At 39.3% G+C, this 17,408-nt stretch overlaps 2 protein-coding genes across 2 annotated transcripts; both read right to left on the reverse strand.

Annotated features, from left to right (window-relative positions):
• Positions 1-633: 633 nt before the first annotated feature.
• On the reverse strand, positions 634-2,345 carry selenok (selenoprotein K). Its single transcript, XM_027014991.3, has 4 exons — positions 2,197-2,345; positions 1,213-1,303; positions 1,023-1,100; positions 634-730 (listed from the first exon to the last, which is right to left on the reverse strand). Exons 1-4 carry the CDS (start codon positions 2,213-2,215, stop codon positions 634-636), a joined length of 285 nt encoding a protein of 94 aa, XP_026870792.1. The 5' UTR covers positions 2,216-2,345.
• Positions 2,346-4,686: 2,341 nt separating this feature from the next.
• parapinopsina (parapinopsin a) lies at positions 4,687-6,045 on the reverse strand. Its single transcript, XM_035536465.1, is given in 6 exon segments — positions 4,687-4,812; positions 5,149-5,397; positions 5,677-5,721; positions 5,723-5,762; positions 5,764-5,825; positions 5,827-6,045. Coding segments are annotated over 6 exon segments (741 nt in total).
• Positions 6,046-17,408: the final 11,363 nt, after the last annotated feature.

Below are 17,408 nucleotides of genomic sequence, written 5' to 3' on the forward strand. Positions count from 1 at the left end.
AATCAGGTTGTCTCTGGCACATCTTCAACTTGGAGGAGTCCCTTTTCTAAGTTGGTTTATATAGTGCATTTCCTGCTTTAAAACAGCACTTTCATGTAAAAGAACAAACTCTGATGCAAATTAAAGTGAAAGACATTTACAGAAAAAGTGAACAAAAATAAAACACAAGCATCCCTCCATTCCACACTGCAAATTTATTCCTGTACTGCAACACATTATAACAGTTTAAAAAAATTGGTACATCATTCTCCACATTCTGCAGCTTTATATTTTATTTAATGAAGGATCAAAAAGATGGGAGTTTTGCTGCTGAGATCAACCACTCTGGCCCCTAAGAACAGGATTTCCCAGAGCAGCCTCACGAATCTGTCAAGCAGAAGCAGTCTGAGGGTGAAGGGTATGACAAGCTTGGCATCACTGGTCAGCCCCACTGCCTTGGAGAGCTTTAAGGGGCAGGGCAGTGTGTAGCCATAGTTCAACACCCCTCTATGCCTGCAACAAAGTGCAGGCGTTTACCTGTTGACAAAAAGACATAAAAAGGAGAGGCAAAGATTCATACAAGACATCAATTCAAGTTCAGAAAAAAGACATTACAGGTCCACACAGAGTGTGCTTTTATCTCCATACTCTTCCTCACCTTCCTCATCCTCCACCTCCCATTGGAGGAGGAGTGGGTCCTCCACCATGATTTATTCTGCCCATACGTCTCCGGCCAGGGAAACCAGGAGGGCTGGAGATGAAGATTGATCATCAAAGTAGGATAGTGTCAGGATAGCTATACAAATACTACAGCCTGCTTATCAAATCCAGTCTCTTGCCTTTCTGAATGACTGCAATTATATAAGCAATTCAGCACACTTTTCTAGAGAAATCTAAAATAAATTTTGTATATTACTTATCACGTGTGACGTTCCTGCTGTAGGTTCCAAGCATAATTGAAACCAAAAGAGTTGGACGAAACTTGAAAGCAGAATTATTTTTGGTGTTTCTTTGACAGTTTGTTTTGCCCTCCTGGGACTTACCCTCTGCCATCACTGAAGCGTGATGATGCACCAGAGTTCCCATCTTTGGACAGATCTGGCTGGACAAGAGTCTGGAAGCTGGTAGAAATCCAATTGTAAAAGTATTGAAATGTGATCTGTTAAATAAAATTTCTCAATAGCAATATTTATTAGTGATAGAGACATTATTAAGTGTCAACCGTATACTCACAACAGTCCAATAAACTCCACTACACCCCAGAAGAGGTCGCTAAGGAAAGACAATCTCCATGGTGACTGTGTCCTGCTGTCCAGGACTTGACCTGAAATAAAAGAAGTGAAAATTCATATTCTTTTTCAGCTCTAGTAGCGTATTGTCACACTACTTTCATTAATAACACACAGTAACATGAAGTACCGGAACACGTCTAATATAACATAGCTAACTAGCTAGCTAGCTACCTCAGGGTCATAAGTAACATACAGAAACTACAGCGATATTTGACTAGTTAGCGACCAGATTGATAAATCGTCACGCATGTTTGATAATGTGCTGTCAACCTATTTTGAAGCTGCCTAGCGTAACTAATCTTCACATTACGTAGTAGCCTATGTAGTTAGCAAAAGATGCATCAATGTAATGCAAACTTTCCCCAGATCCACTGATAACGTCAAGATTAGCTAACCTATGTGTGCCATGTACCTTATATGAAATAATGATTTGAAGATTAATTAGTCAGGGCAGACCTGGGAGAAAAATGCTTATTTTAAGACACTCTAGCTATCTCTTAAGCGAACCAGCTAAGGATAGTTAGCTAGCCTCGACTCCAGCCAGAACAGCCAGCAAGGGAACGTGCTTTCATGACATGGTAGTATTGAAATCACATTTAGCTAGCCAGCTAGCTAGCCAGTTAGCTAACGTTAGATCCTCGTCAGATAACCAATTAAAAACATAGCATCTAACATATAGATGACCCAAATGGACATGGTGACAATTGGTATTTACATCACCGCTAACCTAGCTAGCAATTTGTGTCACTAAGTTAGCTAGCTTAGCTATCTAGACTAGCTAACGCCAAGTTAACTTTGCCAGTTCCCGTTCAGTGACAGAAAGATTAAGCTAGCTCTAAAGCTAGTGTTCAGTATTATAATATAACTGAAGAACTGTCTAACTAGTTGGCTAAATAACGACTCTATTGTGGCGTTTACCACTCACCGTTAGACACGTACACCATCTTGACACCTCTATATTGTTTACGGTGTGATGCACGTAACCTATTCCGGTTTTGAAACCTCCCCTCGTGTTCGTTTTAGCAGCTCCCTGGTTGGATGCTCGAGGAGGCGCTCGCGGCTGTCATTAGCGCTAGAGATTCTGTGACGTAAGTGGTCATTCAGGCATTTCCTAATTTTACTTCCATTCAGTGACCAGGCTTCCGTGCTTACACCGTTTATTATCCCAAGGATTGCTGTCTTCCCCTGGAGCAGGGTCTCTGTCAACGCTCTCGTGGTAGGAAGGGAGTCATTTGAAGGATGGGAATGTTCATATTTAGGTGGCTGCATGCCCCGCTTGCTGTCATAGATGGAAAAAATAGTTACATTATTAAATTATAAAATTATACAATTATTAATTCCTGAATTAATTATAATTTAGGGTAATGTAGAATAGTTTTAATATTAGTATTTTATCATAGTAATAATAATTATAATATTCAAATGGGAAAAGTACTGTTTTATTTGGTAATTCTTACCTTGCTGTAATGGCTTTTTTTTTTTTTTTTTTTTTTTTTTACAGAAATAATGTTTGACTAGATAATTTTATAATGTAATTCTAAATATGACTAAGAACTGTTACATTTCATATATTATTATTATTATTATTATTATTATTATTATTATTATTATTAGTAGTAGTAGTAGTTGTTGTTCTTGTTGTCATATCAATCTGTCAGCTGAACATGTAGAATGTATGAAAATGAGTGCTAGCAGAAAAAAAAAACAAGTTAGTAAAGGTGAGAAACCCTGCAATTGTCTGCGTCTCTTATATAGACTATAAAATATGCCCTGTTTCAGTAGGCTTTATTACCATGCCCTCACACACTTCTCCTCAGTATTTCCCCTTGAGGGAATCCCTGACGCCATCTTAAGGATCTTTCTAATACTGTTTTAACTGAAGTGTGGAGCCTCTGGAGGCGAGAGCATAAGTGGTCACAAACATCTGCTTTAGCATCACAACTTGCCCAGAAAGCATTTCGACCTTATGCAGGTTCCTTTTCGACAGCGACAGCAACAGTGGCAGGCAAAGTGTTGTAAGTGTTCACAACAAAAATCTTCACTTTTACTTCAGTCAAAGTGAATAAAAGTTTTAATTACTTAGCTGTAGCTACATAATTAGCTCAATGTGGCTAACCTAGAGCTAGTTAGCTTATAAACAATGGAAATTTAGTAAAATAAACTCACCTGATGTGCAGCTATTGCAATCATTGAACTCATTGGCTTCTCATCAGTATGACTCTTTAGACATCCATAGCAAATGTTGAAATTGCCAAAGAAATCCACTCAGTGGAATGCGTGTTGGTGTATATTGCCAAGGGCTGGTGATTTCAGATTGAAAAACACACTCCTTGTTCTACCCTCCTCTCCTTGTTCTTTAAGTGACGCAGGTGCTGTGTGCTTCCAAGTTGTCAATGGAAGAGGGCAAGGGCATATTAAACATGTTATTTATATGGGGCTGTGGTGGCAGAAGTGTAGAATTTTCACTACATAGTGAATCTCTTCAGAACAGAAGGATTGAAGCCTCCATCTAGACTTGGGCCCAATTCCATTTCCAAAACTCTGGGTTATCTCTCTTCAGCATCATTACTTTAACCTTAACCTACAATCTGCATCCAACAACCTATCTTCTGCAATCAAATCATCTACAGGAAAAGCACTAGTACTACTTTGTGTTAAACTAAAAAAGTTTTTTTTGGAAATTTCCACTTTCTGGAGAGAGAGAGAGAGAAACAGATAGAAAGTGAGAGAGGAGAAATCTGACTCCCACACCTCAACCCCCCCCCAACACACACACACAGACACACACACACACACACACACACACACACACACACACACACACACAAAACTGTACAGTGCTCCTCACAGGAACTATGAAACTCTTTGAAAATATATATATGCTTTTCTCTTTCTGAGAAAGAACTCTTTCTGAAAACCTCCCTCAAAACAAAGCCTTCATTTAATCATTCTAATGTGACAACCAATGTGTACAACACAACTGAAACCAATAAAAAGCTTACTGGGAGTTGAATCTTGGATTTGCAATATTCTCTTGACTATTCAAAGACAACAGAGACCAATTAAAGCAATTGCTTTGTTTAAAAAAAATCAAAACCCTATTTTATTTAATTTTAATTTTATTTAAAACAAAGAGACAACAGAGGAAGACACATATCTGCTATATGCCTAAGAAGATTGAGCAAAGAGTACAAAATTAGCTTCTCTTTTAGGGATTTAGATATATCAATTTCCAGCAAAGCAAAGTTTATTAAGAGAGAAAATAAACAATCCTGAAATTTTGATTTTTATAGCAGAGGCAAATCATCTTCTAAGTGGATTCTCTTCCAGTGTTGCAGGATGTACCTGATAACCTACACAGTGAAATAATGACTGCATGGAAGCATGTGGCAGTGGTGGATGTGGTCATAGCAGGTTAGATCGGTGACACCTTGCTACTCTTGCTGATCGTAGTTAGTGTAGTTTTGACCTCTGAGCTTCCTGTCTTAGTGGCCCATGGGTTTTTTCCACAGAAAAGATATGGCAAAGCAAAGTTCCGGAACTGAGAGTGAGGGACAAAGATAGAGGTAATAAGAAAAAAAGGTGGGGAGGATTCAGTAAAACAAATTTTTTCCCCTAGATTCTGAATTTCTATGTGTTTTAACATGGCATAACTATAAATATTAGATTAAATGTGTGTTAAACATAACACTTTGTGTAAACATAATTTGTGAACGTTTAACACATTTATAATAACACCATAATAGCTCTGGCAGAAGTGAAAAATCTTGCAGATTTTTGTTTGAGACTGCTGAGTAACATAAGTGATAACAATTACAAAAAGATAAACAAATCTAGGACTGTGAAATTGCTGCTTGTCAGGCTGCTTCTCTTTCGCCCTCAGCTGTTTGTTCATGGAGATGTAAATGAAGGGGTTGAAGCTGGTGCTGCTCTTTGCCAGGTCCATGGGGACGGAGGCCATCACTGGGTCAATGTGGAGTCCGGGAATGAAGATCATGGAGAGGGTAAAGCTGGCGTAGGGGATCCAGGTGAGCAAGATGGCCAGGACTATCATGACCACCATCCATACCACCTTCATCTCTGCCTTGGCTGTGCCTCCGCTTCCTGCCATTTGTAGTTTGGCTATCTGGTTTGGAAGAGGATCTAGTAATTTGATTTAACCCAAGAAAACATGGCGTTTCTCGCCTGTACCACCGTTTGCTCAAAAAGGCCATGACAAAGCAGCAAATTAACTTCTTTATGTTTTGAATTATCCAAAGTGTTTAGGGAAAACTGAGGTTTCTTCTCAAATGGAATAAAATGGTTTAAGTGCTCCATCATAAACTATTCATTAGTGTAAGCAACATGTACTGTCAGGCTCCATTATAAATGGTGCTTGTAAAGACTCCATGACTTTCGGGCCTACCGGCTGTAGGGTGCACAGAAGGCGTATGTATGAGAAGATGAGGGTAATGGGGGGTGGGGGGGGGGGTGAAGCAGAGCAGGAAGTAACACAATGTAGGAGACATTGGCTGTGTCTCGACTGTACCAGTTAGGGGCACAGGTAGTCATCTTCACCCTCCAGCTGGTAGCTGCCCCATCCAAGCAGCAGTGGTGTGTTCCACACAAAGGACCACACCCAGGAGAACACTACACCCCTTACAGCATGCCGGGTCTGAAACAACACTGCACCTGGTGGCTTGCAGACCACCACGTAGTGGTGCAGCAATACCTGGTGGAGGTAGAAAGAGTGAGTCTTATCATTTTTAGTAGAGCAAAACCCAAGCAACACCATTTCAGCCAATGCTATTATAGAACGTTTAACTACAAAAGAAGTCTATAATTAGTATGCCTTTGATTTCAATGTGCTTTATCATTGGTATTGGCCATAAAGGGTCTCAGCTATTACTGTTAATAATCAATGTGTTTAAGTTGGCATTTTAGCTCCTAAGTTGTATTTTGGCCACTGTACACCATACAATTGGCCGCACATGCTCCATTCTTCTTGCCTTTTCGATTCACAAAAGAAGATGCCCCTTGACGAAAGAGCTGATAAAACATACTGACAAAGACAAGGTACTGCACATATAACATTAGTCTTCTTCATTCACTGGTGTTAATAACTAAGTGAATGAAGGTGGAGGGTTATATGTGATCTGTCGTGGCTTTTTATGGAGGCTTATTGCACCAAACGTGACTTCTTAGCATGTGACATGTGTTTCTGAAGAAAATCCTTATATCTGGATTGGTCATGGAATTATTCTGCCATTTTATGCTTTAAGGGAGTGATGATGGCAATTTTCTTGATTACTCCATCAGCCTACCATCTGAGAAAAGGTATAAAAGTCTGTCTCACAGACAATTCAACATGGCAGTACAAGCAGGCCTTTCAAACTGCTCTCCTGGATGTGGTCTGACTTGTAATCAGAAGGTTTCTGGTTCAAGCCCCATCACTGCCAAGTTGCCATTGTTGGGCTCCTGAGCAAGGCCCTTAACCCTCAACTGCTCAAGTTGTACTCAGTCATAATTGTAAGTTGCTTTGGATAAAAGCATCAGCTAAATGTAAATGGTGTAACTTACAGACAAAAGCAGGCTGTAAAATGCATTGTAACACACAAGAAATGGAATATTCTTTGGCTCTGCATCTATATGACTGGGACCACTCCAGTGTTATCAGAATGACTTTGATAGTAATTGTCTTTAATCATTCATTAGTAAACAAGTCAAATGATGTGATTTAGTTAAAATAAGATAAAGCCGTGTTTGGGGTATCAATACAAGTCGGCATTGTTTATATTGTAAATTTTGTTCTTTTGCTTTGCATGTGTTTTGAAGAGGTTAAAAGGTACTGCCAGTGCATCATATGTTTTCTATAAGATATATCCTTGTTTTTAGATTACATAACCATCTGACTCCTTTTCAGTAAATAAGATCAGAGGTCTTTAGATTTTTCCTGGTACAGTGTGTATCTGAGAGAAAGAGGTGGGTGATGAGTGGAGCTGTTCTGTGAGCATTAAGGTCACCATGCACCAACAGTGATGTAAGAAAAAAATATGTATTTTTATTATGTAATGGACAATGATCAGAGAAAAAAAGGTTCTATTCTTAATGCCAGTATGCTTACCCTGTTTAATATAGACTAAATCATGTCCTTATTTACATCCACTGTATTTACATCCACTCCATGGAATGGTGTTTGTTTAGAGATGCCTCTGTGTCTGTAGTTAGTTTGGTACAGTACATCGGCAAACAGAGATGTGTATTGGTTCTCACACGCAATCATATTAGTTCTGCATAAATTATTCACACATGGATGCCTTTGCCATGTTTGGCTGTTGTTTCCATGACACCGCGGATAACTGGTAAAAGCTGTTTATGATGCATGAATAAACAGGCACATATGTCATATGCTCGCACTTGCATTAATTTCCATACATGGCTTTTGGCAGATGAGAAAATGTGCTCCAGGAATATAGTGAACATGTCGGTTGGTGAAGTGTGAACAAGCCCTCAGCACCGTGGCGTAATGAACCGAATTAACTCAAACTTTGAATCTTAATTGCCTCTGTTGTATCCTAAGAGGCTCATTGTAACCAGGTCAACCTTCACATAATTCCACTTTTGCAAGTCACAGAAAACCTGATCTCCATTCCACTGTGTGGAGCAGTAAATCTTGAAGTCTGAGAGGTATGTCAGTTCACCAGTCCCAAATGACACTGCAGAAGCTCCATTGTGTAGCATGCTTGAAATTGATTTTTAGCAACATTTAATCTAAATAAAAATGCAAGTATACAACATATCTGTGGTTTCACATGCTGAATGTGATACAGAAGTATTTGGCACCAATCTCAGTGAAGGAAATTAATTCAGCTGTTTTTTTTAATGTATGTTACGTTTTTGTGTGGTATTTTGAAGTATTTGTGTCCTGGAAAATGTTATTGAATTTCCTCATCTAAAGTACCCTCTAGAATAATAATGAATTAGTTAGTTCGTTAATTAATTATTGATTAGTGTAACGTGGCGGCCCGAGTGCCGAAGGTCGTGGAGCAGGACGCACAGACTCTCTTGACACGGACAAACATTTATTTACGTAAATCACAAAGGACGAAAGTGGCACTCACGTGTAAACACAAACAATGAACATAAGCACAAGCACAATAAACACTAACAACCTCTAACATTTAACACGATCTGAAACAAACATAGTCACGACTGATACATATAGTTACAAACAACACGCTACATCAACAATGACCAACATACTGCACACAATAACAAGGATTTATATACACAAAGACGAACGAGGTGCAGGTATGTGCAGGTGTGGTTACAAACAAAACAACCTGCACGTGGCGGGCCAAACCACGTGAGGCGAGCGTTCCGTGACGATTAGAATAAACGTTGATGAGTAAATAACATTTTTTAAATGACTTTTTACCTCACTGAAAGCATATAATTATCTCGTATTTTCCCTGTAAAACAACAAAGGCCTTTTTATCATAGAATTTTGTATTGCTTATCTTTATCAAAGATGTTGGAATAGCACTAAACGCAACATTTTGCCCTACTAGTAAACGTTTTAATATTAACTGATTACCGACTTGCTCGGCAGCTAGTTCACAGCTTAGTTTTGTTTACGGGCCCTGCAATGACGGGCCGTTTACGAAGTTTCTTTTTGAACAGCTCTTTGAACTAACAGAGAGGGGAAAAACACGTGTACTATCCACATTTGAAAGACGTTGCACTGCGCATCACGAAACACAAAACAGAAACTAATAAAACGACCAATGAAAATTTGTGTCATCCTTAAAGGACCGCGATTAGAAAATAATACACAAAGAATACAGTACTTTATTCAACATCACCGAAAATTTTCTTTCTAGTAAGTAGGTAAACCTAATTAATGTAATCTTGCTTAACAAAGTGATGCCTCAATAAAGAGTACGTTAGACAAACCAAGGGAGAGTAATGTACGAAAACATGCACGGAAACCGATAGGCCATGTACTGACGGAAAGTCATGACATCAACAACGGATATGTTTATTAAACGGATCCAAGCAAATTTCACAAGGGCGGAAACTCACACAGCAAGCTTAGCTGGTGGTGACCACTAGGTGGTAGTAGTTTATAATTCCTAAATATGCGAATGTTTGTTACCCAGTGATAGCACAAATGCACGCATCGAAACACCGCGTTCATGTAGACACATGTGAATTGACCACATGACTTTTTAAATGGCACTCTGCATTAAATGAGGTTTCAGTGTTGAATCTGCTTTCCGTTACAAAAAACAATAAACTATAATTTGAAGCGGGACTCTGATGGACTGGTAACACACAAAAATGATGCGCTATGTGGCATAAACTGCCACCAGCTCCGCCACTGTGACTCCTGACATAATGAGGTGGCAATTAGCTGTTCCTTCAAACTCATAAGTTCTAGACTATTTAAAGATGTTCTTACTGAAGAATCAGTTAAATGAGTTTACTATTTCAGTTAGTCACATTCAACATATACAAAATAGACGCCTTCAATTTCAGTACCAAGGACAAGACCCCGCTATCCTTCGCATGCGTGTGTGCGTTTGTTTGTGTGCGTTAGTATTTGTGAATCCTAAGAGTGGAAGAAGCAGCACTGTGGATTTGCTGATGGGCATGTGTTTTGGACTGATAGCAGAAGTGGTTTGATATGTCTCTCACTGCCAGGGAGCAGCCTGTAGCCTCAGGCTGTTGCTCTGTATTCCTTTTGTCTTGCCAGACTGGGATGGAGTCCTTCTGTTTTTGTTTGGGGATGGACTGTGTATCTTTGTGTGTGTAAGTGTGAGTGTGTTTTAACCTACTTTCTAGTCTCCACAGCTCAGCATTGGAGATTAACATACACACACACACATGCACACACGCGCGCACGCACACGCACACACACACACACACACACACACACACACACACACACACACACACACACACACACACACACACATGCGCACGCACACGTATGCATGCAAATTCCATTGCCAGTGCCTGTCTGAATGTAGAGGCAGGAGTACAAAAGCTGACATGCTCTGGCCATATTCCCTGACTGAATTCTGGACCCTAATGATAGGGGAACTTGGCAGAAGTGGGATTCACACTTGCTCACTTGCTAAGTCCGTTTTTCTCACTCTCCCCCTTTCTCTCTCTAAAAACAAACTTCTTATACATAACTATTGTAACCCCTTCTGCCAGATATTTATTTGTGTGCTCATAGTGGCTAATTTACTTATTTAAATCTTCTTGGCTGTTGAATTAAATCTCCTTTGCTCCTTTGCTGTTGGTTTAAGCATGTCAGCCACAAGATTGTTGTTAGGAAGTTCATAAACGCCTTTATTAGTTTCTCACAAGCCTTGACACCTTGTATCTCAGAGGTCAGATATCAGGGGAATTTTTCTGGCACAGTGCAACACATCCCAATTCCAAATGGAGGCGATGTAATACATTTTTCTCTAGGAGCGCCCACTTTAATTTCCTGCTACAGGGAGCCATGCTTGGACTCTGCAGGCTAAAAGCTCACTTTTGAAGGATGATCTCAGAAAGTGTATTTTAATGAAGTGTGCCAGACCACATCAAATAAAAGGAAACAAACGCTGATTGGAATGAATTCATCTTTAGGGGTGAAACTGATCGTGAAACCAACATAAAAGAAATGGGGATGAGGGGGATGAGGGAGACAAACGCTTGTTAGAAGACTGGGAAAGTCTCCGAACTTGGTACAATCAGATGCTCTGGGCATTGCCAGTCAACATCAAGCAGTAGATTTAATTCCAGCATGCTCATAATGTGACCACCAGAAGCTTTTAATAATGTTCTTTGGGATTATTATTGTATTATTAGTTATGCCTTTCTTACATATGTTCTACCCATAGGATATCCTGTTGCAGAAACCTTTCAGGGCATCTTAAAGAATTGTGGCCTTAATTGAAACAGTGGTTTAACGGTGATTTAAATGAATCATCGACAGAAATGGGAGGCTACTCTGCTTTAAATGCAGAGAATATTTTAGGAAGAGAGAAAATTTGTTTCAGCACACTAAAAGACCTGTGATTCAATCACTGTACTGTTTAAAAGACATCATTTGGTTAAACAGTTTAGGGTTTAGTGTTTAGAGTTTGAGGGTTACTGTCTTGATATAAGGCTCAATCTTTTTCTGAGGCCCTAAATTTATATAAATATATGATGTACAACTGCAGCATGTAGTAACATGATTTAAAGATCACACACATGTGTTACATGTGATGTGTAAGTAATGTTTATTTATATAGCACTTATCACAGACAAGAGTCACAAAGTGCTTTAGCTGCAAAGTAGGACAAATATAAGATACAACATGAAACTATGATACAGCACTAAAACAGCAAATATTACACAAATACAACCCTGGTGCAACAGATTTACTGTTTAAATATGCATCTTTAACTGTTTAAAAGAATCAATAGAAACTGCAAACTTTATAGAAGAAGGCAAAGCTTTCCACAGTTTGGGGGCTACCACTGTAAATGTAAGGAGTAGACCATGAGTGCACAGTAGTTCAAAGATTGAATCCCCCTCTTAAGTGAAGTGTTACTAATCTGAAAGTGCAAACATAACAGATGCTTAGACCTCAGGTGGGGTTAATCCTGTCCCATGTCTACAGTAGTTGATAGAGAAGTGGATTAGGAGTTAGTCTGGTAAATGACCACACTTGTACTTGCTTTCTCCATGCTCACCCACTCAAATGCCTTGCTTTAAATATAATCCTCATTAAGACCAGTAGAAACAGCAAGACTTTCCAACCTGACCCAGCTGCCTTCCACAGACAAGACCAATTAGTATTAAACAAATCTGGACATGGTCTGCCAAGCAGAACCTTCAATTTTCTATTTTGGCTTGATAAACAAGAATATATGGGCTAGACATGATTTTCTCCATGCAAGTAGAACACTTAGTAGACAAACCCTGAATAATGGTTGCAGATTCAAGTCCTGGATCCCTAGTACAAAACCAAAGATACTTGAGGAATAGTGTAGGCTGTGAGGCTGGTTCTGAGATGGGGCTTGTCACAAAAATAGCATTCTGAACACCAGACAACCACTCCTCTGCCTTGAGGCGGCGGATCTGCTTTCAGCATGGCATGGAGTGGACAGAGTGGGAAACGCAGGCGAAAAGGAGGATCAAGAAAAATGAGAATGTCACTCTATGCAACATCCAGCAGCACTCTGTAAGTGGTGGGAGGTATTGAGGGTGGCGCCAGTGGTGGTGGTCCAGCACTGTCCAAGACCACAGACGGTGCTGCTGGCACCTGCAGAAGCCTGGTGACACACTCCAAGGTGCCCAGAAACGTTGGCAAAAGAGTTAGTGGTCCAACAGCACTATCACAGTGACGTCTCTGTCCACAGACCCAGGTCTTTGGTGAACCTTCTTATTCTCTATTCTTGTAGCAGGGATAACTAGAGTTAGGTGAGCAGGGGTTTGGCTCTGAGGACATCAGGAGAATGCACGCCTCCCAGGCAAAGTGGCTGGGCCATTGGAAGGTGAATAGGGGTCCAGAAGAAGCCACCACAGCCACAAGAGAATTGAATCAGGGGATATACCTCTCCCTTTCCCAGTGGAATATCCAACTGTATCCACAGGAAGAAGAAATGTTAGTACCCTTCCAGGCATCTGTCCTGCCGCTTGTGGGCCTGTTGGCCACTGGGTCTGCTGTCTGAATCAGGGCTTACTGGAGGCAATGCTGCTGTGGTTTCCTCTCTAGAGACCTTGGTCTTCAGTCTGGGCTGTGCTCTACAAGGTACTGGCACCTACTGCTCTTTTGTCCAGCAGCTGCTTGCTATGCTCATTTTCCAGGGCCACACCATCATCCACATTCTTTACAACACAGTGAAGTGTTCATTTACGCAGAGAGAAGGGAACTGCGAAAGATGTCACTTTCATTAAAACCCAAACATAAAATGTAGATAAAAAGGCACAGTTTTTTCAGACAAATTGTGAACTGTGATTCATGATTATTTTCCTCTATGAACTGCTAGTTCAATTCTCATAAGTCGGTTCATCTTTTTGTCTGCCTGTGCCTTAACTTCACTAAATCTTTCCTAGCACAGGATTTTCAAACTCCAGTCCTGGATGGGCATGCAAACATGTTTGCGCACACGCACACACACCCACCCACCCACCCACACACACACACACACACACACACACACACACACACACACACACACACACACACACACACACACAATTCAGTCCTCTAGGATCCAAGTTTGAATAATGTGTGAAAAATGAAGCCCCACCCACTGTGAACATTATTAATATGCAGGATGTAATGAAATGTCAGTGACGCATTATGGGTAATTGATGATTACCAGATGTATTCCCACTAACAGAGTGTTCGCAGAGTTATATGCCCATGCATACACTTATTTAATCAAAAAAGCACTCAGTTTTTCTTTATTCAGATTCCTCTTTAACACAGTGAAGCTAGTTCAGCAGTCCACACATTGTTTGCTACTGTATTTCCAAATACCAAACAGTACTTCAGATAGCCAGTAAGGGATATGTAAGTAAGACCATAATACTGAAACTTCACTTCAAGCCAGGTTAGTTACATTAATAGTCTAAAAGGCACAAAATTAAATGTACAGCTGTAAAAATATGTAGAAAGTTCAGAGGCCTTTTGTTTTTTTTATTAAACATTTAAGACATGACTGACACACAATATCCCATATTCAGTTCTTATTAAAAGAATTACAAATACCTTTATCAGTCAGAATTTCCACAGAAAGACAATGCATCACTGATGATTGCTGTGACAATACAGAAATATTTATTGTAATGATATTGAAATGTAACTCATGATATGTATACTGGACATCATGTGCGCCGAGATATCGCTCTCTATCTCTCTCTCTCTCTCTTGCACTCTCATTCTCTCTGTCTCATATTCTCTGGACTCTTGGCTACACCCCCTTCCTGCTCTGGCTATTTTTGGATTGAACAAATTTAATTATGCATGTTGTCATAGTGCTTTTAGTACAATGGCTGTGAGATGAAGAGAAGGAGAAGGGCAGAGAGGTGTATGTTGTTCTCAGCTGTTCCTTCTGCTGGTGTGGTTAGTGGTCGATAATAGCTTATGTTACTGTGTACTTGGGCTAACAGATTTGTGTGTGTGCTATTGTGTCTGTGCCTTCTCAGGGGTGCGCTGTGTATACTATGTGCATGTTTCTGTAACAATTTCCGAGCTTCTTGTCTATTTAATATATCACTAGATTTGAAGCCCATTATCACTAACAATAGGATGCTCCAGTTTTATTTAGGATGACAACATCTCCCAAAAATGCAGATTCGCAGTAACCTGACAGGGCTGAGCCTCCACAAGGTCATATATATATATATATGTGTGTGTGTGTGTGTGTGTGTGTGTGTGTGTGTGTGGACAGAGAGTGATATTAAAAATTATAGTGAAGTACACAGAGTTTCCAGAGAAACCAGGTCCTTTCATCAGCTGCGCATACAGTGCTTCATATATATATATGAAGATGGTTACAAACATGTCTCATTTGAAATAGAACTCCAGTTATTATTACTCAGAGATTAGCGAGATGGCTGTCTATCCCAGCACAGTTCATTTAATCATTGACTATAGGCTTCCTCTGTGTTCATACACTCACTTTAGGACCTAAAGTGCTTCCTTTTGAATGACGGTACAACAGGAGTCGGTGGTGGGAATTCAGGTTGAGTGATTTTCCTAGGAGCTGGAAGGATTGTGGTCTACAATGGAAGCAGTTGGCTGTAATGTAAGAGCCTGTTATAATAGATGTTCACATGAATTTATGACTACCACAATATAATAAATATTTGATAAACTGGTTGCTGAGCTTCAGGTAAAAATTTATTTATGGCTAGCCTTGGTGCCAACTACGAAAATTTGCACTAATTGCACTAGTACAGCACTGAATTTGAGTGGCTGCATTAGATGTAATGCCAGGAACTTGGGCAGACTTGAATATAAACTTGCATTTTGAAGCAGCTTTCATCTTTCCCTAGATGTGGACATTGTCTCAAAAATATACATCACAACTCAGCTAAACCATTTGGGTACAGGTATTCAATTTAAATTGCAATAGTTTACATTAACAGCATTTAGCTAATGCTAAAAGTGACTCAATTACATGTGAATACAACTTCAGCAATTGACGGTTAAATGCCTTACTCAGGGGCCCAACAGTGGCAACTTGGCAGGCTTTAACTTTGATTACAAATTTGATTACAAATTGAAGACCTTAACCACTGAGCTACCACTGCTACCAATAGTTACCACTTCTTTGTGAATAGTTAAATGTTAATTATGAGAAAATCTACAAATAAATGGAGCATAATTTAGTTAAATGGGGCAACATATCAATATCAATACAGACAAGCATTTCAATGATTAATAAAATTTTTTAAAATTTGCTCTTATTTTTAGGCCCCCCTATCTGGTTATTAGACTAATATCAGTTTCACAAGGTATTAATTGTCTGGGTGATATGTACAATTAAAAATGACTTCCTACTTTTCAGCTAGTTTGTAACTTATTTGATGTTTTTGGCTCTGCTATGGGGGGTTCCAAGAGGTTTTATTGGTTCCAAGAGGTTTTAAAAACTGTCATGGAATGCACCCCTTCCCACTGGCCACGTGGTTTGGCCTGCCGCGTGCAGTGGGAGTTCAATGTTATTCTTGTTTGTAACCACGCCACTGCTGTCAGTGCACACCTGCACATGGTTTAGTATTGTAATGTCTGTGTGTATTTAAACTGTTGTTGGTGTGTGCGTCTTTGTCAGTCATACGGTCGTTGTAGCCTGTGTCAGTGGTCGTGGTTAAAGTCACAATGGTCCAAGTTATCTGTGTTTGTGTTTGCCGTTTTTGTGAGTGCAGTTGTCTTTAACGTATGTCAATAAATGACTATCACCATCGAGGGAGTCTGTACGTCCTGCTCCTTGCCCTGCAGCAGTGGATATTGAATTGCCCTTCTAAAGGATTCAATTAAAATATATACCATTGGCTACAGGATTTGTATTATACTCGTTATCCAGTACAAAAACACAGATATGGAATTGGAGGCATCATATTCATTTACTTACTCATAGGGCCTACTGGACACCACTTCGAATATATTGTGCAAAACACTCTCCAAGTCTAAACTGTGAGTTCTGTCCTTTAGGAACACCTAAACATACAATTATTTTCATAATATTGTTAAGATGTAGCTTCCTGCATATGGAATGAACAAAGCTAAGGTTGCTCTAACATCATAAACTGCTTGATAAATGTGTAAACTGATACTGAAACAAAAGTAGAAGAGGGATGGATTATATTTTGCAAAACAATGCTTGCTGAGACAGTGTTGTTGAGGTATTTATAAGCTATATGCCATATTTATTTATTTAATCCTTGTATACCAAGCTGAGAGGGGAATGGGGCAGTTCGGGTGGGGAGTTGAGTGAAAATGATCTGATTGTTTATTGTTTTCATCTCTTCTGTTATTTCACTTTTTTTTTTTTTGCCTATTGTTGGCATTAAAAATTGGTTTAAAAAAAGACAGTGATGTAAGAGTAACCAGACTAGAATCACTACAGTAAGATAATCAGGCCATATCAACTGGGGCTGTTTTTTCAAAAGCCACTGAATATAAATTAATATACACTGTACATCAATCATTTGTGAAACCTTTGAAAGTGTCAGATTTTTAAATATTTCAACCTAAAATATTATATAATCTTCATAATTATAAATTGATAAAGGTTTGTCTAATTTATCAAACAAAATGCATAGTTTTTTACTTTGCCATATCTTCACTGAACAAAAAGTATATGATCATCTATGATAATTGAAAAGAGGGTCAATTAAATTCATGATAGAGGGTCAGATAAATTCATGCATGGGTTCACACACAGTTTTGGTTTCCTGCTCTTCACAGTAAGAATTTGTTTTAAATGCAATATAGCAATGAACAATACTGGTAATGGGAGGTTATTCTGAACCAAATCGAACTGAACCAAGCCAAACCAAACAGCAACAATTAACTAGTTTCTACCTGTATCACGCTTGCTGGATATTCCACAGTACTACTCATGCAATATTGTATAGACGGATAAAACAAACTTT

The sequence above is a fragment of the Electrophorus electricus genome, chromosome 20 (assembly GCF_041902795.1).
Source record: "Electrophorus electricus isolate QZ-2024a chromosome 20, ASM4190279v1, whole genome shotgun sequence".
In the NCBI taxonomy this organism is placed as follows: Eukaryota; Metazoa; Chordata; class Actinopteri; order Gymnotiformes; family Gymnotidae; genus Electrophorus; species Electrophorus electricus.